The following is a 25,492-nucleotide window of genomic DNA, read 5'->3' on the forward strand; positions in this document are numbered from 1 at the left end:
GGCTACGGCCAGCATTGAAAAAACAATCCTAAAAAAAATTCCCGCACCGTCATTCACATTGCGACAGGAGCTTCAAGTTTAATTCTTATTCAAATAGATAGATTTTTCCGTCAAATATAATTCTACCATCCGGTCTGACATTGGCGTGGAGGAATAACATATCCTGGGTCCAACACTTTCGAAAAAGAAACATTAAAATCGACTTTCCTCTTAGTCGCTTCGCTTTTAAGCGACTAAGTTCTAACTTCATCGACATTCGTCGTCAACATGACTAATTCATCAGGCATCCTTACTCTAAATGCTTGTCAAGTCAATTTTAGTCAAGTCAATTCTAGCAAATGGTTATTCTAATTGACGTGACGAATGAATACAAATCTGCTCCTTCATTCAACCTGGCTTTAATCCACCACTACTAATCCACCCTGACATGTACCTCGTTGCGTAAACAATCTTATTTTAAGGTGAAGGTGGAAGCTAGCCATTGTCGTAGTATAGGGTAAACCCACGTGTAAAAATGGGGTAATAGTGTTTGTGAGAGAAGAACAAAGCACACGTAAATAGATCAATTCACATATCAGACTGTGTGGCGCTTCATTGATACGAGTCTTTGAATACATTTGAAAAAAAAAATAACAATTCAATACTAAAGTAGAATGTATGCACGATATGTTCCGATGAACAATTGCAAATATAAATATATATATATATATATATATATATATATAGAAGGTGCATTTGCATATGAAGTAAATTTTTTATTATACGCGAGCGTAACATGAGCAAATTTATAACACATGCGAATTGGGGCTCTTTTGGTAGTATTAACAAGTTCTTCCTCATAGTAACTCGATCTTGATAATTCCTTAATATTTTCCTTCGTTGATCGTATTTTTTCACATATTCTCGTTGGAGAGCATTAACCTTTCTTTTCGTTGGCCGAGGCATTTTGATTGTATGTAATACTTTTCCGTTTACTGTTTTTGAAAGCATAGGCAGCCGTGGCAGTGGCAAAATAATAATTGTATTGATATCAACACAATTTTATTCTATTGTTTTTCATAACATGAAACGCTATGACTCAGGAATAACATTTTATTGAGTGGTTTTTATAGCTGTTTCGATGATGTTGTCTGACATGAGTGTCGAAAAATAACAATGCTTTCACAAATACAAACAAAACCATTGGTGAAGATTTAAAAATTAAAATTTAACTTTCAGAGCACTAGCTCGAGTTTTCCGACGTTTTTCACTATACAGTGCGACAGCAGATGTAAATTCGTTATCTTGTGAGTAATCAATGAGAGTGTGGTTGATATTACTCGATGGGAAGTGTGCGAAAACGATCATTTTCTTCACACTGTTTAGCAAAATTATTGATTTTCGGGCGAGGGGTGAGGGAGGGAGATGAAAGAAATGAGCGCCATTGTGGCAGCCATTTGTGGCTAGCTTCCACCTTCACCTTAACGTCCATATAAAAGGAAACAAATAATTCCATTGTTTACCCACCGTGAACTCAAACATCGATACATGCATACATGATGCATGAGAGAGAGAAACGAATTCAGTCAGGGGGGAATCACTTCAATATGCCGTGAAGTCCATTTGGCGGTGAAGAATGAAATGAGCACAGAGCGTCCTAGAGGAGACAGTAACGAAAACACCCGAGTGACTGTAGATTCATGTTGACATAGAACCTACTGGAAGAAGCAAAAACTCATTTCCAATTGAATGCGAAAGCGAATGTGATTTATCCGAGCCCTGATCATACTTTTATAAATGATCAATCTCAGACAATCCCGTGCGATCACTTAGTTTCTGTGAACATTGAAAGCATTTTTTGTGTTTCTAATAGCTTACTTTAGTGTGATGTGGGTAAAGGATGGAACGACCAAAAAGTGCTAAGACAAAATAACGTTTAGAGTATGTTTATTCTTAATTTAAAAACTCATGTTGTTTTTCCTATTTGAAGTCCATACATTACATTATTAAAAAAAATTTGGTTAAATCTTCTGCGGCGAATAAACGAATGCTCGGGCCTTCATTTTTACATGCTGCATCAGATCTTGTACAGTCGATTTGTCGACCTCCTCAGCTGCTACACGCCAGTTCACCTTAAATTGCTGCTTGCTCCCGACGACATTTTTTTGTCTTCCGTAAGTTCCGCTTTACTATGGCCCAGTATTTTTCGATCGGGCGAAGCTCTGGATATGTCTCGTCATCCATAACAATACAGTCGAATTTGGTCAACATCGTCGTGTAAAACTTCCGTGTCCTCGTTTTGGCCGGTTTGTTTTGCTTTTCGTCGCGGTTTGGGGTCTTTGCCTTTTTGTACATTGACAGCCAACCTCTTTTCTTGGCGCGTTGCACCGTGGTGTGGGACACTTCGACTTTATCTGCCACATCCCGAATCGATAAGTTTAGTTTCCTCGTGTACGTCCTCTAGGGTGCCAATGAATGTACGGGACCCTAAAATTTCAAAAAGTTATCCTAAACAAAATGTTCACCACATCGAAAAAGGGAGGGAGAGTGGCGCAAAACGGTCAAAGTTTGAGTTTTGAGGAAATCGGCGTTTTCAAAAAAAAATTGATTTTGGTCTAGTGTCAACTCGAAAATTTTTTTTTTGTCAAAAATTGGCATTCTGGGACTTAGTTTTTTTTGGAGTACGAAACCAAAAGTATGGTTTTCAAAAAACTCAAAATTTGACCGCTTTGCGCCACTCTTCCTTAAATCCGATTGAGCTGATATTTCGCGGTGGTGAACATTTTTAATGGGGTAACTTTTTAAAATTCTAGATGACCATTTTCATTGGCACCCTAATATCCTCTTAAGCGCTTTGGTTGTCTGTTCGACCGTCGGGATGCGGTTTTCTCCGCTTTCAGGCTTCCGAGTTGTGGTCAACCTCTCCCCAAACACTTTAATCACTGCAGACACCGTCATTTAAGGCAAATTAAGCTTTTTTGCTAAATAATTATGCGACAAAAGCGGGAATTCTTGGTGCGCGTGCAGAATTTTTAAATGCCGTTCCTCTTGCGTGGATGCCATTTTGACAACTGAAGAGCGTGCGCCGAAAACAAAGTAGGCACATCATTCTACCCACCTGTGCCAACAAAAAGAGGGGTTCCGAAATTTTTTTTTGAATGATCGATTATGGAATTAATGCTACGTTGAAGTTAAGCATTTTTTATTCGTTCCACCCTTTAAAATGACTATGCGATTGATATAAATTGTTATGCTTTTGTGCCAAATTCCGACATTGGCACAATTCAATTAAACGGAAAATAAACCACTTTTTTACTTTTTCAACCAGTTCGGTTCATCTGATTTTTATTAACTTACATCAGAGCTCTTCGGTTTTGTATTAGAACTAGTATTAGCGCCAAATCGAAAAAGGGAAAGAGATCAACAAGTAGTTCGAAATAAATGTTTCGAAACTAAGTTCGCGAAATTCGTCAGGATAGGAAGAGAAATCCCTTTTTTTCAGATAAAGATAAAAAGTTTTGGTTTTTTGTAATTTGTATACACTCCTTCGTATTTGATCACTTCTGCCCGACATCTTGGCATCGATCGATCCAGCTTTTATGTACTTTCTGGATGAATATCATTCCATGCAGCTTCAATCTGCTTCATTCATAGTTTTCTGCTAGAACCCTGCTTCTGGTGAGCTGTCAGTCCAATTTCATCCCAGAGATGTTCAATGGAATTCAGATTCGGGCTTCGAAGAGAAAATAGTCTGTCACAAGCGCCGAATCATGCTCAAGGTCATTACCGCACGCGAATAAAATCTTTTTACCATGCCAATAATTCTTTGTGGATTTGGTGACGTTGTGTTCCTTGTTCCGTCAGTCTTCCAAACTTCAACTCGGTCATCTGATGCTCAAATATTGTAGCTACTTTCGTCGGCTCAAAGTACGTACTTTTTGGCATACGTCAAACGCTTTAATCTGCTCTGTTGACATTCTGCTCTCATTGATAGACTTATGGTATTCTGTTCCTAATTTCGTTCTCATTCAAGGATCTGGCGATGGTAAAGCGACTTAAGGAATCTTCGTTAATGGATTCAGTTTTCAGTAGGAATATATTTTTTTCCTGCTGATTTTTCTCAACGGGCAAATTGGGGTAAATACACTCTGTCCAACTTCTATAAGACCATCCAGATTCTATTTCGTTGCAGCACAAAAGTTAGAATTTCAATAAGATACATTCATACATTGTTGAATGCTTAGAATAAAGTATATTTAACGTAAATTTCGTTCAATAGAGCTGTTTGTTTATTTATTGTACTTAGATATGATAATTTCAGCTGTCCAGTTTCTAAAAGACCAATTCAGAATTCATAGGTATTATCAATGAAAAATTCAAAACGATCGGCTGATTTATATGTCAATGACCTTGCCATTTCGGCCAATAACCTGGAAAATTCATGTTGGAATACTATTTACCAAATTCTGCTGAACGGATTTCTCGATATTATTCCATGTTTCCGAAATTTCGATCTTGAGCTCTTCAATCGTGGTGTACCGTTTTCCCGAGGTGTAGATTCTGCGTACAAAGATCCCCCAAGGATTTTCAACAGGATTTTAGTCTGAGAGCGAGCCGGCCAGCCCAAAACATAAAGTTTTTGGTCCTTAATGAATAGTAGCATTGTTTTGCTGGAATGTGAATTTTTTGTGACGATATCCACGTTAAAACGGTAGGAGAGAGGATTCCAAAACATGTATGTAATCCTTGAATGATGTGAAAGCTTTCCGGTTTCACAGAATCCCGCCCAAACCATGCACGAGTCTCCACCAAATTCCTGGTTGAAAAGTCACGCCAGTATCCGTTGAAACCATCAGAATCATCCAAATTGACCTTTTTTCGTCGGTATAACCTAATACAAAAACAAATCTTTCGTTGTGGTATATAGCAAAATATATTCTTTTGCAAACATCCTTTGTCATAACATACCATGCCGGTTCATGTGAGCTTTATCAAAACTCAGACGTCTTCCGATGTGAGATGGTTGAAGATGAGGAGCTTTAACATTTTAAACCCTCTTTATGTGAGGATGTTTCACCAAAACTTGACGAATTGTCACCCGAGTAACTTTTAAATTAAAATATTACTTTATTTGCATAAGCGATTTTGAGATATTCGAATCAGTTCGAGCTATTTCCCGCTTATCCCGGTCAGAGAGCTTCGATTCACGTGGAGCTCTCTCCTTCTCACCGTAGTATCCTTGAGGATTCGCCAAATAATTAAGCCCTAGGATCGTCCAATCCGACGAGAAATTTCTCTGATACCAACATTTTTCTTGGTGAAATGCATCGATTTATCTTTCTTCTCTCTCCCTGAGGACTATTCCCTTCGACATTTTCCAGATTTAGTTGATCAAAACAACTAAAACAACGGAAAATGTAACTGGTCTTATTAAAACTTGACAGTTGGAAAACACAAAAACATTCGTTTACGCTCAGCGCTTGCACACACACATATGAAAATCATGCAGTGTATGGTAGTCACCAATACCTACACACTAGAATATAAATTGAAGCATTGTTTGTTTACAATGACACAAAGCAGCAGGATTATCACCTGATCTTATAGAAGATGGACAGAGTGTATGCATAAGTATGAAAAAAATACTATCTATGAATGAATTTCCAAAATCTTTGGACGTGTCCGAACAATTTTTGCACCACAGTGTATCCATTATGTTATAGTGTTGATGAATACCTCTCCTACATGTTATCCTATGAATGTTTTCTGAAGTGGCAAGCTCTAGAATACACGTGACCAGAGTGTGGCCAGAACGGAGATCGAACCCACATGATAATGCGGTACACTAACCACTCGGTAATTCGCACCTCGACAGTGAAGTCAACATCGAAGCATTGTTCGGAATGTATCAACCTGTAATTAAATTTGAATTTAATTTGTAAATGGAAAAGTATGAATGATTCAAATAGTTGTATCGGTGGGGTAAGACGGAAGGTGAACAGGAAATTGAAGGAAATAGCATCCAATTCGCTCTTTCTTGTTTTTGTATTTCAGCAGGTGAACAGACAAACTATGAGAGAAAGAGCTCGGAGCTAAATTTCTACGCTTTGCGTGTTACATTATCGTCGATTTTTCATCTTACCCCCGCAATATGCAGTATTTCACTCACGACCACAAAGTATTTCTTCATCTTGTCCAAATTGGAAGGGTCTCACGTTTCTTACCAAAAAAAAACATCAACATAAAAGAAATAACATAATCCAACATCTATACTCATATTACACTCGTAGATTAACTCTTTGCGATCGTATCGAGTGGTGAAGTGAGGTGAGAACCAATTTCCCTTAAAAGAGCGGTGACACATAAAAAGTAAGATTATGAAATGAACATAAGATATATTCATTTCTTGACAAATTTAGATATTTATTTACATTTCACTTTTTAAGTCTATCTATAACCTTTTTTATGTTTATGTATTTTATGTAAAACATGTCAAAACACTTATCATAATGTACAACATAATAATATAATATAGCAGCCATTCCATGCCAAACCGATATAGTGGCTCACTGATTTTCGTCAAAAGTGGTAATTTTATTCTTTTCCACAAAACATTAGACCCGTATTTGTTTTATTTTTTCATTAGGGTGTCCATTTCCATTTTAGGGTGGTCCGAAAAATTAACTTTTTCCTCTTTTTCCCAAAAATGTCTTTTTTTAAGAATTCATAACTTTTGAACCGCTGAACCGATTCAGATGATTGACATATCAAATTAAAGCCAATGAGCTAGGCTTTTATTGAAAAATATTGGATTTGCAAAAAAATGGATTTCATTTTCGTAATTATTGATTGTAGTCGTTTTTTATTGTTTTCATGGCTTTGGGCTAGGGGGCGCTATATCTTTATATTGTATATAAAAGAGAGTTTTTCCCACGTACGTATAACTTCTCATCACGGGAGAACGCCTGATCAGATCTATGTCGTCCATATATTTTGTGAGTTTGTTTTCACCCAAATTAGAATGATAGAGTACTTCGGAAAATATTTGAGATGATTGGAAAAAATCGAAAAAAGTGACTATGCATATCTTTATATATAAGAAGGATATTTAAAATAAGAAGGGAAAATTCGAAATTAAGAGGTACGCATATGTATGTTTCGCTGTGAAAATCATCTAAATAGATCAATTTTGCAGATCTGAACGATAACATACAAACTCTCTTGAAGTATATTCGTTGTTTTTACCAATCGAAATATTCTCTAGAAATACATTATATGGCAGAACAACGTTTGCCGGGTCAGCTAGTTTTTCATATTTTTCCTTGAAAGCTGAGGATTTCTTACATGACATATCTATTAGAGATGCTATTTTTTTCGTTTTTGAGATATGATTTTTCAAAGTTAACCGGTGGTTCGAAAAATCATTTTCCCCCTTTATCCAAAAGCCCTCACGAGAATGATTTATGATACAAGTCGTTCCACCAATTTGCTTGCTCCTCTCATATTCACATTGTAATTTATAATAAAATTTGGTTTGCTAACGTAGACGGTGCCGTCTCGTTTCATAGATTTTCCTGTATTCCTTGTGTCCGAGGTATCGTAGCTACTCAGCGTCGTGAATATCTTCATATATTCCCACGCTAATAATCGTTTGTTTTAACTGAATACCATTTTATATTATTCATAAGAGCTCGAGAATAGGTTTACTAGATATTAATAGTCGTTTAGAAATAGTGTAATCTGATACATGGTTGTATGAAGTATAAAATAAGTATGATTTATTACTATGGAGGCTGAGAGCAGACATACGACCGCAAAAGGTTTTTTTTAATTTATCAGTAATTTTAAAAAACTTCCAGACGTTGTAATGTTTCTATTGAGGAAAATATTTACTGAATCGGGAAAAGATGCCGATGAATCTGATGACAGTGAAGAAGAAGAAAAAGAAGAAGCAAATTCGTAATCTAAAGAAAATCTCTCATATTTATAGTCGTATTTGTTTGATTTGAGGGGTTGTCCGTAAACTACGTGATCTTTTTTTTTCAATACGGAGAACGTCCAGTGGGAGAATGTGGGAATACGGAGAACGCTTGTGAACAAAGGTCATAAAATTCTATAAAAAAAGTATGTAAAAATACTACGGGAGAGGGTGCCATAAAAAATTGGATCACGTGCTTAATGGACGGCCCCAAATAAAAAGATGGATGCCAGATTCGTGTCCCGATATTATGTAAAAACCATGTTTTTTTCGCATTTAACGAAACTTTTTTTGCTTATCCAACTTTTGTATGGAGTTGCCCCACTTTGCACTGGCGCCATCTGTAAATTTTGAATTGAACCGAACGAAATGAATATTGTTAATAGAAATCATGTCGAACGAAATTTTTTGAACGAGACATCTCTAATCCAGAACGGGAATCGAACCCGAAGTCATCGGCATGATATGTGGGATATCAACCACTTGTTCCAAAAACCACGTCATCTTTTATTGACCTGTTTGCGACCAAACTGTAGAAAGTATTTTATCGATGAAAGCCATTGATGGGATTTTGAGTATTATCGTTAAAAAATCCCAATATTGAACATTTTTCACGAAAAAATTAAAAAAAAATCGAACATTGGCCAAAACCTGCCTAAAAGGTCTTTCATAAATAACTGATAAATAACAAAATATAATGAAATACAGAAATATTTGAAATGTAAAATATTTTTGAAATATTGCCCAAATGTAAAATTATTGCCCAGTAGATTTAAACAAAATTAATTGAAATTAATGGCAAGGGGAAGCTAAAAACTAACACTAGAACTACCAACCGGTTGTATCATTTTTTTACAAGAATTAACCTTGAAAATTTTATTTCATCTATGGATTTCTGGCTGTCTGTCTGATTCTTTTGGACTCGGAAACTACTGAACCAATCGACATGAAAATTGATATGTAGGGGTTTTTGGGACCGGGGAAGGTTTTCATGATATTTTGAGACCCCTCCCCTCTCACTAAGGGGGGGGGGACTGCCATACAAATGAAACACAAATTTCTGCATTACTCGAGAATTATTTATTTATTTATTGTACAAATGAAACCAAATTTGGCATGTGAATGTTTTAGGGTGCAATAAATGTTTCTATGGTGGTTAGACACTCCACCTCCCTCTCTAAAGGGGGAGGGGGTCTGCCATACAAATGAAACACAAATTTCTGCATTACTCGAGAATTATTCAAGCAAATGAATCCAAATTTGGCATGTGAATGTGTTAGGGTGCAATAAATGTTTCTATGGTGGTTAGACACTCCACCCCCTCTCTAAGAGGGGGCTGCCATTCAAATGAAACATAAATTTCTACATTACTCGAGAATTATTCAAGCAAACGAAACCAAATTTGGCAGGTGAAGGGTTTAGGGTACAATAAATGTTTCTATGGTGGTTAGGCACTCCACCCCCCTTCTCTAAGGGGGGGGGGGGCTGCTATGGAAATGAAACATAAATTTCTACATAACTCGAGAATTATTCAAGCAAACGAAACCAAATTCGGCATGTGAAGGTTTAAGGGTGTAATAAATGTTTCACGGTGGTTAGATACTCCTTTCCCCTCTCTTAAGGGGGCTGCCATACACATGAAACACAAATGTTTGCATTACTCGAGAATTTATCAAGCAAACGAAACCAAATTTGGCATGTGAATGGTTTAGGGTGCAATAAATGTCTTTACGGTGGTTAGATACTCCTCCTCTCTCTCTTTAAGGAGGGGGGGGGGTTAATCTGTCATACAAATTTCAAAACAAATTTCTGCATAACTCGAAAACTAATCAAGCAAATGGAGCCACATTTGGCAAGTGAAAATTTTAGGGGGCACGAAACGTTTCTATGGTGAATGGACACTCCTCCCCCTCTCTAAGGGGAGAAGAGAGGATGGGTCTATCTTCATTTTATCATATTTTTTGTATAAAACATTTATTCCATGTAACGGAGAAACATGTTATTTGCAAGTGGTTGAAAAATCTTGAAAGAAAAGTGTGTCTGAAAATAATCTGGTATTATAATGATGAGTTTTGGTAGAAGTACTAGGATTTTTTTAGTAAAAGGTAGAATCAACGAGGTTGATTGGAAGATCAATTAATGTATAGTTCTGCGATTGGACTAATGAACTTGCGCTTAGTAAGAAAACGTGAATGTTTGAAGGTATTGATTACTAAAAACAAATTTTGGGCAGGACGAAGTTTACCGGGTCAGCTAGTATTTTATAAAAATGTAATGAGTTTTCCTAAAAATAGTTCATTTCCTTTGAATTTTTTATATTTTAACAACTAAAGATCAGCTTGGTAGAAAAAAACTGTCGGTAGTTCTAGTGTTAAAGAGTTAAACTCAAAAAATTGATAAATTTCGAATCGAATTTGATGGAATAATTTAAATGAAAAGAATTAATTTCACAAACAACCAGCTCGTGTTCATGTGCACTAGCTTCGCGGAAAATCAGAACAAATTGTACGTAGAGAACAATGAGATATGAATAATGCGATTCAATTCATTGTACTTACACATCTGTTTTTGTTGTCAACTATGCTGGTTTTTAAATGATAATCTGAAATCGCATTGAATGATGCTTAGATTGAATACGGAAATTATACTCTCGATTCGCTGTCGCAATCTGAATGACAATTTAGGAAGAGAAAAGTCAATCACGAAAGCGATTGTTATCGATAATAACATGTCATCAATAATAATTTTGAACTATCGGCAGTCGGCAGAATAATAGGCGGAGAACGCATCAGCACTTTTCAAGTGTAACGGTCGCCATGAGGTTGTTTCAATTCTGCTACAATATATCAGAACTCTTGCGGGAGAAAGTTCCACATCCCAAATCATCATCTTCACTGCAATAAATTGTGCCAGCCATTCTCTCCGCTTGTGAAAACAAAAGCTTATCAGAGCAGCAGCAAATAACCTTTTAACAACCAAAGTGGTAAACTTTCCAGATTCGGTCTTGTTGTTTTTCACTATTATTACACATCTTCACCCGTGCAATATTTCTACCTCCTGAAAAAAGTTCCGGCGAAAGTTTCAGTAGCCCTTTTTCGCCCTGTCTCTCCCGTTCCTGGGATCACCCGAATTTGATTCATCCATTTATTTTCCCCACCCATCCAGAGAGCCATCACCCAGCGTCAGCCCCTAACAACATATTAAACTGCAACTAAATGGAATGGAAGCGAAATGTGGCGTTTTCCCCTTGTTTGTCTGCTTGGTTGCCTCTCTGTTCGTGCCAACTAGCTACTCAAATAACTTTTCCTTTTTCTTTCGTTCTTTTTCTTCTTTTCTTCCATTCACCTCTCGAAACGACACCCTCTCGACCCAACCCTGAAACTATATTATCAGTTGAAAACCATCAGCGCGGTTCGCGCCAGAACATAAATCAAACGGAAAGCGCCAACCAGAGGCAACCAACAACATCAGCCGGGCAGCCATCATCCTCTGCATCCTGCATCCCCGCTGCCAGTGCTGCCAGTGGGTTTACGCCGAACGAACAAAACTGCGGAGAGACCATCAAAGTGAGTTCGTTAGTTGAAGTTCATCAACAAAAGCAGCGGGAATTACTGCGACAGGACAGTTACAAATCCGCGGTGAAAAGTTCCACTGGTTCGGCGCAAAACATTGTCCTCGCCGAAACGGACCCGGATATCGCTCCGATCAGTGTCAGTGCCAAGTGTCAAGAGTTTGAACGGAGGCTTCAGCGCAGCACCAGTAGCGATGGTCGCATACCAATCAAGCAGAACGCAACAACCGCCACCAAAACCAGTGTTGCCAGCGCCAGCAATGGCGGTTCGACAGCATCCATTAGCAGTCATCGCATTGGTAGCTATTCCCGTGATGATCGTGTCAATGTCGGAGTGAAATGTAACGCTGATAACACTACTTGTGGCGCTGATAGTAACACGCATAACACCAACCGGCGAAGCTTTTCCGAGGCTGATCTGCTGCATGAGATTGACCGAGCACTGGTGCTTGCTAGAGATTTCCTCTTTTCCAGGGGTAAAGTAGAAACAAAAACGTCAAACGGCGTCATGTGCTTCGCTTGGTTCTGTCCGTTGTCCGTTGTGTAATTTCTTTACTTATCCTTGCGTTTGAGTGCCTTTCCTAATGAGTGTTTGAAATGTCATTTCGCTCGTATTTTATCCATGTTTAATCTTGTGTTTGTTTGCGTGTTTTTTTCTAATCCTAACCACAATTGATGACCGCAGTAAATGTTCCGTAATAATCAGACACTGAAAAGAAATCTACCCGTGGATAAAGTTTGGCTTATTCCGTCATGACAAGGAGTATAAACATCGACGTGGAACAAACAGGGGTTTGAATTTCTCTTCATTACTCAGTCCATCGCGGGCAACAATTCATCCCCCGAGTCACATGAAAGGGACGCAGAGTACGTGAGTGCAAAGTTCATTACGAGTGGATATTTTTAACAATTTTCCCTCCCACAACAACGAACGCCACCGAGGTCGGGCGGCAGTCCGTCGTGCTCTCGTGAAAGTACAGCACACGAACCGCAAGATGAACCATTCTTGATTTCAACTACGGTGTTCTACGAGGGGGTGGTAAAGAGGAGGGGTAGGTTCATCAACAAAAAAAATCATATCAAGTGCAGTCATGATTTAAATCGGTCGTGGGCTCAATTTACGTGATGGCCACTTTATTTATACGATCCGCGGTGTTTTATTGGTGTCCCAGTTGGCAATTGTGGATGGAAGTTATCTTCCGAGACGAAATCCGAAATAGTACAGAATTTTTGCATTTGGAACTTGGGTCGGAGTTGGGATGTAATTAGAGAGGGAAACGACAAACGATGATGTTTGAACAAAATGTATTGAAAAGTAGCAGGATCATTTGATAAGCCCACGTTAGGGTTGTTAAAATCCATGCTGTCACTAAGGTGTATTCTATATTCAAACTAAATTTTAATGTGAGGTGTCATTATGATTTTTACAGTACTTGAACTATTACAGCAATCGAGCGGTGTAATTGTCTCAAATTTTATATTACAACTAGCTGACCCGGCAAACTTCGTCCCGCCCAAAATTGTTTTTGGAAAGACTAGTCACCATAGAAACATTTATTGCACCCTAAAACCTCAATATGCCTAATTTGGTTTCATTTGCTTAAATAATTCTCGAGTAATGCAGAAATTTTTGTTTCATTTGTATGGCAGCCCCCCCTTAGAGAAAAGGGGGGACTATCTAACTACCGTAAAAATATTTATTGCACCCTAAAATCTTCACATGCAAAATTTAGTTTCATTTACTGGATTAATTCTCGAGTTATGCAGAAATTTTGTTTCATTTGTATGGCAGCCCCCCCCCCTTAGAGCAGGGGGTGGAGAGTCTAACCATCATAGAAACATTTATTGCACCCTAAAACCTCAATATGACTAATTTGGTTTCATTTGCTTGAACAATTCTCGAGTAATGCAGAAATTTGTGTTTCATTTGAAACAGGCGTTCGGCCGTCACCGATTCTATAACACTGAAGAAATCCGTGACGCAGTTACACCGTACTTCAAAAAGTTAGGCGCTACGCACTTCGCGCTTGGAATAGAATAACTCGTGCCACACTATGAAAAATGTCTCGAACGTTACGGCGATTATGTAGTAAAATAGAAAATAAAACGTAGATTACAAAAATCACCTTGTTTTTTGTCCTAACATTATTTTTCGGCGATTTCTGAGGCACTGAAACTTATTTTTTGAACGACCCTCGTATAATACTCTGAAAATGACGATTGAGAACTTCGCTTCAGTGTGAAAAATTAGCAGCAATATTTTGAGCCAACGTTAATAAGGTACAACTTGAAATGCAATAAGTTCATTGTTGAGTTAAACCTAGTCGATGAGAGTGACTTTGTAGGGCCCTGTTTCCATGTGAGTACTCCGAAAAACCCCTGTCGAAGACTGGTCAAATTGGTGAAGATATAGTTAACCGTTTTACTGATTTATTGAGATTTTTGTACCCAGTTGAGCTTGTGTACACATGCGCTCTGGCGAATGAGCACGCTCCGAAACACAGATGAAATGTTCTGAATTTTGCGCCGTACTTGCGCCGTATTTCTATACTGCGCGTTCAATGAGGTACATATGAGGTGGAGCAGTAGGCAGAGTATACTTGGATAGGCAAACAAAATATGGTGTCGTCGTTATTTGCATTCAATATAGAATGTATAAGGAAGAAACGAAACAATGTTAGAATAACTCACATTTTGATGATGTCATGAGCCAAAATGCGCATGAATTCTTGTAACGGGTTGTTTTTTTTAATAGATGACATTGTGACTTACTTCCATCATTTAAGGTGCAAAAAGGTTCAGAGAACAGTCGTATTCTTAGTCCTAGGGAATAGCAGCATTTTCAATGAAACGTTGCTTAATTGTAAACTGTTTTTAGTTTATTAGAAATATGGAATAACACATTTCTAATTGAATATAAACACAAATATTGACGTCACAATGTGAAAAGAAGCTATGGCAGCGCATCCTATCACGCACACTACGCTCATAAACTCTGCCAACTCTGCTCCACCTAATAATCCTGCTCACGGCTGCATCATCTTATCAATGCCCTAGACTAATGAAGGAGAGGTATGCTACTTGCCTAATTATTTTCTAGCTTTTAGTACATTATTATGTTCAATCACAATTAAACCGTTTAACTTAAAAAGTTTTTTTTCATTTATTTTATTTTCTAGGTTTTAGTACATTATCTGTTTCATTAGAATATTTCTCTTCAATAAAATCATTGTACTGTATTCTATCAATCAAAAAAAATTCATTTGATATCGATATTGAGTGGATTGCAGAAAATACATAGTGTGTTCTCCAAGTCAAGTTCGTTCGTTTGATACACATATCTCAATCAACCTTTTTTTTTTGAGATGATTTGGAATCAGCTATTTTTCAAGATAAGCAATTTTAAAATGAAAGCAGAGACATTTTATAGGTATTTTATAAATTCGGTCAGTTCCTATTGGTCAAATTTCTATTAATGTGGGACAACCCTACAGACATACAAACATGCATACGAACAGTTCAAGCTAAATAAAACCGTTTAATAAAGTAATTTGCTATTTTGTGATTGCGTCCATCTTGGATTTGGATTTTTCATGATCTACTGTGATCTACTATTCAAGCCCTTTCATTTGATACCCATTTTAATCGGGTTTTGAGAAAATTTGATAGTGGCAGCTATCATAGATTTGCATTTTTCATAAATAACTGTGTACTACCAGTAAAGCCCTTTCATTTGATACCCATATTAATGGGGTTTTGACATAATATGTAGTCCGCCATTTGGTAGGATTTTGATGGATTTTTCATAAATAACCATATTCTACTAGTCAAGCATTTGACCCATATTGATGGGGTTTTGAAAAACCCATATTGATGAGGTTTTGAGAAAATATGTGATCCGCCATTTTGCAGCGACCGCCATGTTGGATTTTCAAGATCATGAAATACGCAGTTTTATAACGACTACAAAGATAAAGGTGTGTTCCAAATTTCAGATCAATCGGTCAACAGGAAGGGGGTCAAATTTCTATTGATGTGGGTCAGCGCTACAGACAAACATGTTACAAACATACAAACATACAAACATACAAACATACAAACATACAAACATACAAACATACAAACATACAAACATACAAACATACAAACATACAAACATACAACCATACAACCATACAACCATACAACCATACAACCATACAACCATACAACCATACAACCATACAACCATACAACCATACAACCATACAACCATACAACCATACAACCATACAACCATACAACCATACAACCATACAAACATACAAACATACAAACATACAAACATACAAACAGATTACAGGGCAAGCTAAAAAAACCGTTTAAAAACGCGAGCACTCTCCGCCAAACGGTATTAGAATCGTCGCATGATGCAAAGCGAGTCAACGAGTTGCACCTTGGATTTTTAGTTACGAAAAATAATAGAACTACAATTTCATTATCGACCCTCTGAAATGAGTTCACTGTTGCACTTCGTACCAACAAAAACGCTGTTTGTGATATCTGCATTGAAAAATGCTGTTTACTGCTCGCTTGGAGAAGCGAGACATATCAGATATTCACCTGTTATGGCTCCGGCTATTTTTTTTCTTGCATAGAAATTTCACAATGAACTCTCCACATGAAGTTTTGGTGGCTCCGAAAAGGGTCGATGATTAGTGTGGTTTCCTAGAATCAGCGGGAGAGAACAATACATAAGTTGGCCACATGTCGCAATTTGTTTCCTTATGTTAATACACGCATTGCACTATGCAGTACGCATCGTGATTGTGAACTTCCTTTTCTTTGTTTTTAATGTGTTCCAGATCACCGAGGGAAATCCGAGGAAAACTACTGAATAATACTTAATCAAATTCTCCGGAGTATAATCAAAAAACGTGTGACTTGTTTGGGAGTCGAAGTCGGAAAAGAAGTTTATTTCAACCAACTACTCTGACAGCAGTATGTTTATCCCGCTGAATGCTGAATACACGTATAAATTAAATTATCTAAAGTGTCTATACTCTATACTCATTTGATAGGTGTTCGAATACAGTCTAAAATTCAACTAATCTAAATTATAATGCAATATACAATAGTATTACAGCTCTAATAGCAATCGTGGCAGTCTTTTTCACAGTTGGCACACGCTCTGTCACGTGCGATTATATATATTTTTATATCACCTCCATTATTCCACATTTCTTATAAACTAAACACAAAGGCAAGATAATTATTTCAGTATACCTTTCACAATGCATCGAAACAACAACGATGAATACGTATGATGGAAAAATACACGAGCGCTCTCCACCAAACGGCATTCCAACCAACGCTTTGTATCTTTTCATCAAGATACACCTTGGATTTAAAATTGCGAACAGAATCGCACTGCGATTCCATTATCAACCTTCTGAAGCAGGGTTGCCATGTGTTTTTAAGCAAAGCCTGGCGGTCGAAGAACAAAAAAAAAATCCAGATTTGTCTGGATAAGTTTTAATGCGACGTTGTTATAATTTGCGCTTTGACTTTTCAATTCTTGTTTGAACATTTTAAATGCCTGGGCGATCCAGTTACAAATACATTTCATGATCAAAATTGATGGAAATGCTCTTTCCAAGATAGTGCTAAATGATTTTCCTGGTGGCATCACATTGTTTGCTTCTTTTGTACCATCCATATACATCCAGTACATAATGCAGCATAAATGGATACATAATAACGTCGATTCATTTAAAATAAAAATAAAAAGATTGCGTTTTTTCTACTTTTTTGTACACAAAATATGCTTTATTTCAATATGCCGTGAAGTGCATTTGACGGTGAAAATTGAAAAGAACACGGACCATCGAAGAACAACGATAGCACACGAACTTTTGACTTATGTTGACAAAGAAAATGCTGGAATAATCAAAACCTCATTTCCAATTGAATGCGAAGGCCGATGGCTCCTGATATGACTTTGCCGAGTCCTGTGTTGAAATCTACAAAAAAAATACGTTTTGAAAGGACCAAAGTTTTTTTCTTAGGTTTTTACAAAAAATCTAACTCAAAAAACTGTAAGACCTACAAGATTTAGTCAAGGGAAAAAATGTACGGAATTGTATATATGTATTTTCATTGAAAAGTATTTAAACAAAATTTAAAAAATGTGCACTGAAAAAAATTAAAATGTCAATTCATTTTTCTCAAAAACGTATTTTTTCAAAAAATTCAAATTCATTAAAAGATGGGCAAGTGCCATACAAGAAGAAATGTTTTCTTTAGAAAAATTACAACTCATCTCAATTATGTTTAAAGTCAAGATAGCATGCGATGCCGAATACACTATATCGCTGTCTTGACTCAATCATATTTTTTTTTATTTATTTTCTTTCCATGAAGGTGAATGTGTAAAAATAGTACACACAAATATAAGTTTCGCGTTGAAAAATCTTGAACATAAATTATTCCTGATAATGGTTTTGTATTATAGTCATATGTTTTGATGAAAATATTAGGTAATTTACATAAATATGATTGAGTAAGGGTCACGACTAGGTGTCTCAAGTACTCGAATATGCACGGCTGAAAGTCTCTTAATGAAGACAAAAAATGTGATATGCTAAAGTTGATTCAGGAGACACCAGGGTTGTGATGTACAGGTGCGAAGTCAATTTACCATTGATTAAACAACCAGAATCCTTACGATCTTGGTTTTACTGCTACTTATAAGAATCAAGACATTTCTTGACGAATCCTTAATTGTTGCCTTCAAATGACGTCATGCGATGCGAATATTGTTGACGAAAATGGAGTCAATCTGACATTGGAGGTAGTTTCTTCTAAAAAAAATCCTATACTAGGATTTACTCATCATTTTTGAGATTACAAACAGTTCTACAGATTCAAAGGCAAATTCACCATCGAACCGGATCGATTGATCATGCTACGATTGAAAGGTGTAGAATGTCATTCATTCATTTGCTAATTGAAATCCGATCAGCGAATGTACGAGAAAAAAAATAACAATGTTAGTAGAAAACTAAAAAAACTATTTTGGGCGGGAAGAAGAAAAAAATAGCTAAAATCTCATGTACACATTTAATGTGTAGAGTAAAAAGAAAAATGTGAGCATTAGGAATGGAAAAAAAATGAATAAAAAATGTACAGGGCAAACTCGATTGTATACAGTCTCGAATTTCTATTTATATTTCGGACGCTAAGGGCATTTGATGTAGAGAACAGATCTAAATGTACAGGTATTATTTGGTTGATATATTTGATAAATTAGTTCAATATGCTTTTTAGCTTACACAAAAAAGATCGAATAAAAATGTTTTTCAATTGAAGCTAATAAGAATCAAATTTCGGAGACTATTTATAAAAAAAATCAAATTTCGGACAGAGTGAATTCGAATTTTGGACATCTGTTTGCATAACGGTTTCTTGCAGTTTTAAGCTCAATTTATATTTCTGTATAAATACTAATGCAATAAAATGATCAAACATCTAAAAATAACAACGACTTGGCCTATCTAAAAGTATATTGCAACCTCCTTCCATGCACACACAAATGTCTTGAAAATTGTCTACAACCATTGATGGCTGGTAAACTTGTTATAGAACTTTTATCACTTGTTTTTTTTATAAATTAACTTGTAATAATTTTCAACAACCCCTTTTGTGATATTTGCAAGCATTTATCTCTTCCTCTGTTATAAAATGATAGTCGTTCATTGATGTTTCTTTGTAGATCCATGATTTAAGATATCGTAAGGGTTATATCGCATCAATGATAATTATATATCTAAATTCTAGTTATTTGTTGTTCGAATTAATCAAAGTATCAAAATAATTGAAGGTTATTCACAGAGCATGAATCTTGATTCTTAATTTTGGTTACATAGTTTCATCTAATTTGCCGTTATTCTTTTGTACCAATTCCGCTCTCCTAATTGTTGTATTTGCAGCTTAATTTTGCCTTATTCAGTTCTTCAAGTTTTTCTTTCTGATTCATCCATTCTTCCTGCTTCCTCAACTTAGCTAATGTTTGGGTTTTCTTTTTTCTTCCCGTTTCAACTCAGTTTTCCTTTACCTTTCCTCAAGTTTTTTCGCGCTTCGTCATTTCAATTTTTATACATATATCATTGATTTTTTGAATAATTTAGTTTTTGATCCATGTCCTTAAAGTCAGAAAACACATTTCTCACACAAAAAAAATCATATATCCGAATTCTTTCAGGATTTACCCGAATGCAACATTTACCCGAATGTAACAAATACCCGAATGCAACATTTACCCGAATGGAACGTTTACCCGAATGATGAAAAAAAATTTCCGACAAATCAGATTATGAGTTTTGTCGAATCTCTTTTTAATGATAAATAAGATGGAATCAAAACAACATGAAAGAGCAACAAAAATACGAACTAAAATGAAAATTACAATTTCTCATTTTAGAAAACTCGAAAATGATGTTGAAGGCTCCGCTGTGTAATTTTTAGAAATTACTGTAGGCACAATTAAGATGCCGTCTTCTTTCCTTTCCGTATCGCTCTTTAAGGCTAAGAGAGCATTTAGAAATGAGCACGTATTATGGAATATTTCGAAAATAAACCAGGTAATTTTGACATAAAAAATAAAGCATGAATGCCATGAAAATGTAAAAAATGGATAGTACAAATGATACTTTTTTATTTACGCCACCGCTGCACAATGTTTTTCATGAATCTATTAATTCGTGACAAGATTTGACCGCCGATCCGTCGTCGGAAGCGGCGGCCTCTTGCAAGCAAACCTGTGTTCCACCGATTGCCCGGTTAGTTTGAAACATAGTGTCGATCCTTTAGTTAGATCCGACCGGGCGTTAGTGAGCGTCGAATGGCATACGATTGCCTGTTGCATTACGTTTGCCCGGTTAATTTTTGCTTTGAGATATATCTTCCATATTTAAATGCAAAAATGTACCGTGCTAACGTATGTCGTGCGACGCTTGCAATCGGGGTCCGACTCGGATTGCGTCACTTCGGCGACTTGGGAACACCTCGATTTCCTTATCCACGCTAGATGGAGACTTCATCCACATTACTGTGGCCTCAGAATAAATTATAAAAAAATTAATTATATTAAAAATTTTGTATAATACTTCCGACGTGGGACTACGTTTAACCGGAATATATAGAGGTAAAATGAAAACCTAAACACAGAACATGCAAGGAAAAATGCAAGATTTCGAATGCTTATAACTCGAACGTTTCTTACTGGATCGGAAAGATGTTTGCATCAGTTGATTAACAAAATGTTATTTTTCATCAGATAAACAATTGAATAACTGTAAAATATTAAGCGTTATCTAAACGCCATAACTGCCTCGTTTTGATTGGCCCGATTTACGGTTTCCACAACACAGCCATCAAAACCAAACAGCCTTAGGGAAATCGGCATTGCAAATACATGGAAGTAGTGGGACTTTTGTTCCCAACGTAATGTGTTCTCTAACAGAGAGCACAAAACTAAGTCGCCTGGTGGAAATCGGCATTGCAAATACATTCAAGTTGGGGGTATTTTTGTTCCGACTAAAATGTGTTTCCCTAACATAGACTTCTAATCCATGAAGCGTGGAGAAAATGGCATTGCAAATTCATGCATGTCGGGGTTGTTTTGGTTCCGAGTGAAATGTGTTTTCCCAACACAGACTCCAGAACCAAGGGGTCTGGGGAAATAGGCATTGAAAATTCATGCAGGTCGGGGGTATTTTTGTTTCTACTGAAATGTGTTTTCCTAATACAGATTTGAAAACCAAGGTGTGTGGGGAAATCGGCTTTGCAAATAAAGGCAAACTGCGAGTATTTTTATGTTCGCTTGCCTTCGAGCAGTCTAGAATATGTTTCCTGGGAAACCTGGGAAAATAGGGCAGACACTAGAGGCGAATGAACTTTCAAGTTTAAAGCATATGTAGTATAAAAATTAGAAGTTGAAGTTGAAGTTGTTGATTCATGCAAGCCTTCTGCACCCGCATGTTTTGTTTTGCACTCCGAAAAGCGTTTTTCTAACACGGATTACAAAAGCGGGTACGAACACAGCGTTGGCTCGGTTATTCAAGATTGCATTGAAGGATATGCTTCCATATGTTATGCTCACTGACTACGCATACTATTTGATGATTAGGAAAAATGTTGATAACCATTTGTTGCGATAACGCCTATTGATTAAACAATATGCGTTCGACGTACATGTCAAAATCGGAAATGAGTGACTGAAGTTCATCATTTCAAGCAAATTCGCGTTTCGAGAAGTACGTACACTTGAGATGCAAACTTCAGAGAGTAAAATAAAATAATCGTTTGATAATTCTTCCGTTCACATATTTTGTTCAAGGCATCATACCAAACGAAAAGGACTGTCATTAAATTTACTTGTAACGAAGAACATAATCTATCACAGTGCATGAATTCCCCTTACATGGTATTTGTTCAATCTTTTTACTCACAAAGCAAATATATTGAATTCAATTGAATTCGGAAATTGTTTCATTCAATCAAAAATTTAATCAATACAAACAATTGCTAAGCTAAGGTAGTCCCACGTCAACCTTGCGGTTATATCATAGATATAACCCACCAATTTTTTTCTTGAATATTTCTTTCTTTCTCATTCGGGATTGTTTATCATTCAGGTAAACGTTCCATCTATATAAATGGTATTCAAGTGACCTTGTTCATAACATTGGAAAATATAGTATGCAACGCCGCTTTTTCTCGTTTTTGCTTTCCTCGCGCAATATATTTTTGGATACCAGTCAATGTACAAAGATTATCATTTTAATAACACTTATCAGGATTCAATATATAAAAGCTTCTTCTTAAATATAGCTGTGAATGTTACATAATAATTGTTACTTTCGGGTAAATATAGCATTCGGGCGAATGTCGCATTCGAGCATTTGTCACATTCGGGTGGTTGGAGTTATACAGATCTAATTAAAACACTTGGTTTATATCTAATATAATTATTTATATTCCGACTTCGTATTCGGCACAACCGTTCACTTACAGTCACTTGTTTTTTTCTGCCCGCTAATCTATCTCGCCCGCATACTTCCCTCTCGCTAACTGTCATTCACGCTTCCCCGCCTGAATCAAGGTTCGTCCAATTATTCAAGGTACGTCAATAGGCAAAACCCTACAATCAGATAACTGTCTTCCGGGTAAATGAGACACAATCCTAAATAAGTGGATTCAAGTAACATTTTAGAAGTGAAAAACTTTAAAATTAGAGGATTTTAAGGTGTTGCTCCTAATTTTATCTAAAAAGTGCAGAATAAACTTGAATTTTTCTATTACAAATTGAAGCTCTCTAACCGCTCTGCAATAATACACCCAACTCCTATCTGTTTTAATTTCGTTACAATGTCTTTTTAAACCTGTTCTAGTGGACCTTCAATTAGAATCTTCAAAAATCACATTCTTTTCTCCACTCCACTCATAATAGCAACATTCCTTTTAACATTTAAATATTTTTTTCTCACTTCGAACATTATAGAATCGAGTCTAAAATTCTATATCATCGAATCATATATAACTGTGTCTGTATATGTATAATCAAGTCCGACCTGTATAGCAAATCTTTACTAATTAATATTCCGTTAATTGGCAGAATCCTAGAAAAGTGAAAGTAACTTTGGTGAGCAGTTTTGTATGCGATTTTTTATCAAATAAAAACTTTATAGGCAACCTTGTCGTATTAGTAAAAAGCTGAGGAAGTTGATTTTAACGAGCTTCTAACAAGGCGAATTGTACAACAGCGATATAATTCACTATAGAAAGGAACAACTGGTGAGCAAGTGATGTCAGTTAGGAAGTGGATGCATAAGAACCTCCCAGCCATGCTTCCAGCAACACACCCTGCAATTTACAAAACGAAAGAAATAATATTAGGTTGGGAAAAAGCAATCCATTATTACGTGAAAATCAAATCTTTATTTAAGATGTTTCGGATTTCCCGATCAAAAATGCACCGTTTTGTTGCAAAATTCGTTGCTATTTTAAAGGTAGCTTCATAATGCCTCTCTTATAGAAATCTTAGTCCTTATTAACGAATAACTCTAGTAATCGATTTTCTACATTCGTAAAACCTAAGATTATACGTTTTTTGATACACCCTATATTGAAAAGGAATTGGTCCACAGCAGTTCCAAACACACACAGACGTCGATCGTCCCGCCGTCGCTATCAATACAGATCATTCGCCAATACGACTAGCCAAACCACTAATTAGTCCGTTTCTGCCGCTCCCAATTCGTCATGCTGTGGTTAGCGCTCTGGTTTTCGGGGTTGAGGAAAACCTGTCTCCTCGCGTTACTTCGGTCCCGCCATCTAACCTGGTGTTAGTGACATCGATCAAAGCCGCAGGCGCATTAGGTTACATCTCTCTCAATTTTCTCAGTCCGGCGATTCTACAATGATGATATGACGATGTGTGCAGATGACGATCGCAGATGACGATCATCGATTTTCTCCGCGATTCCGCGTTTCGTTCCGTTCCGTTCCGTACACCTGTTGACTGTTTTCCCGACGATGATCAGCGTCGGGTCGGCGTCTCGGCAAAAAAAAATCCCGAAAATATTCGCGCAAGCCGTCGCGCGTCGATCACATCAGTCCTTAGTCGGAAGCCGCCAATGCGAGCACGCCTCGAAGGTAGTGAAGATCGCGCAAAGCGCGCGCTTTTTCCCCGCTTCGCGTCAGCAGGATTTGGGAAACGGTTTTCCAACGTCGCACACGAGTCGGGTGGCTGTGGAAAGAACTTCGCGCGACGGATGTGAAGTGAAATTGGTTTTTCTCTGTTTGATTGTGTGGATCGAAATCGGTGACCAGCGGTGGTGGGTCGTGCCGAAGGGACGGATTAATTGAAAATAATTTTCCCGACCCGTCGAGTGAGATGACCTAAAAAGAAACCAACAGATATGAAGGAAAAATAACTCACACACACACATAGAAATCGAGAAAGGCAAAATCGGTGGTAAACAGTGATGCGAGTGGCGCGACAAAACGATGGAAAACTAACAAAAACAAAAAAAAACGATTACCTACACCTGCAGTGAAAATACAAACGAAACGAATAAGAATTATCTGCAGATATGCACGGGAAAATGGAAACGTGGTCAGCATGGGCGAAAATGTAGGGAAAGAAACGTTTACAGAGCAAATGCTGCTGGAATTAAATTTTCATTTTCACATTCTACCTTCGGCAATGCGCCTTTTCGAACATCACACGGACCGGAAATGGAAACAAAATTTTTAATTGTCTTTCGACTTACCTGAGCCGTGTTGGGAAAAAAAAGTTTTTGAAGGATGGAAAACAAATTCATTTTTGTGCGTCCTTGTTTGTGATTGATTTGTGACGTGAAGTTCTGATTTTATCACGGATAGGGATCCTAATGGGCATGTGAATATGAAAGTTATTTGTCAAGGATTCATCCCTTGTCTCTCCGCCATATTTGCTATAAAGGACATTCTCTTTGAACTAGTTGGAGGCCAAAAATGTAATGCTAGTCTAAAATTATTGTCGGTGATTACTTCAAATAACAATGTTTTGAAAAAGCTTCTTTACTTTCTGGTAATAGTTTACCACAAACCGCCTTCTCATCCTAGAATGATATGGGGAAACGTGAAAAGTTTCCGGCCAGACAATAAAATGGTTGTGTCCCATTCACCCGAAACACGTTTACCCGAAGCACATTTACCCGAATGTAACGCATACCCGAATGACATTCACCCGAATGTAACAAATACCCGAATGCAACATATACCCTAATGGACATTTACCCGAATGAACATTTACCCAAATGCAGCGTTTACCCGAATGCGACATTTACCCGAATGGGATGTTTACCCGAATGAAGAAGGAAAAATTCCGACAAATCAGTTTATGAGTTTTGTCGAATCTGCTGTTAGGAAGTTACGAA

The 25,492-nt window shown here is 36.9% G+C and overlaps 1 protein-coding gene across 17 annotated transcripts in view; it reads left to right on the forward strand.

The window, feature by feature from the left end:
• The window catches only part of LOC129767448 (uncharacterized), a 332,396-nt gene that overhangs the window by 141,088 nt on the left and 165,816 nt on the right, over positions 1-25,492 (forward strand). For 10 of the 17 annotated variants that reach the window (XM_055768350.1, XM_055768351.1, XM_055768360.1 and 7 more), the window contains exon 2: positions 11,351-11,827. The exons of 4 other annotated variants lie outside the window; for them this stretch is intronic. In XM_055768350.1, coding sequence (XP_055624325.1) covers positions 11,351-11,827 — 477 coding nt within the window. Of the gene's footprint in view, positions 1-11,350; positions 11,828-24,087; positions 24,225-25,492 lie in introns of those variants that run through there. 3 more of the 17 variants (XM_055768367.1, XM_055768368.1, XM_055768366.1) reach the window with 3 other exon arrangements.

The sequence above is a fragment of the Toxorhynchites rutilus genome, chromosome 2 (genome assembly GCF_029784135.1).
Source record: "Toxorhynchites rutilus septentrionalis strain SRP chromosome 2, ASM2978413v1, whole genome shotgun sequence".
Lineage (NCBI taxonomy): Eukaryota > Metazoa > Arthropoda > Insecta > Diptera > Culicidae > Toxorhynchites > Toxorhynchites rutilus.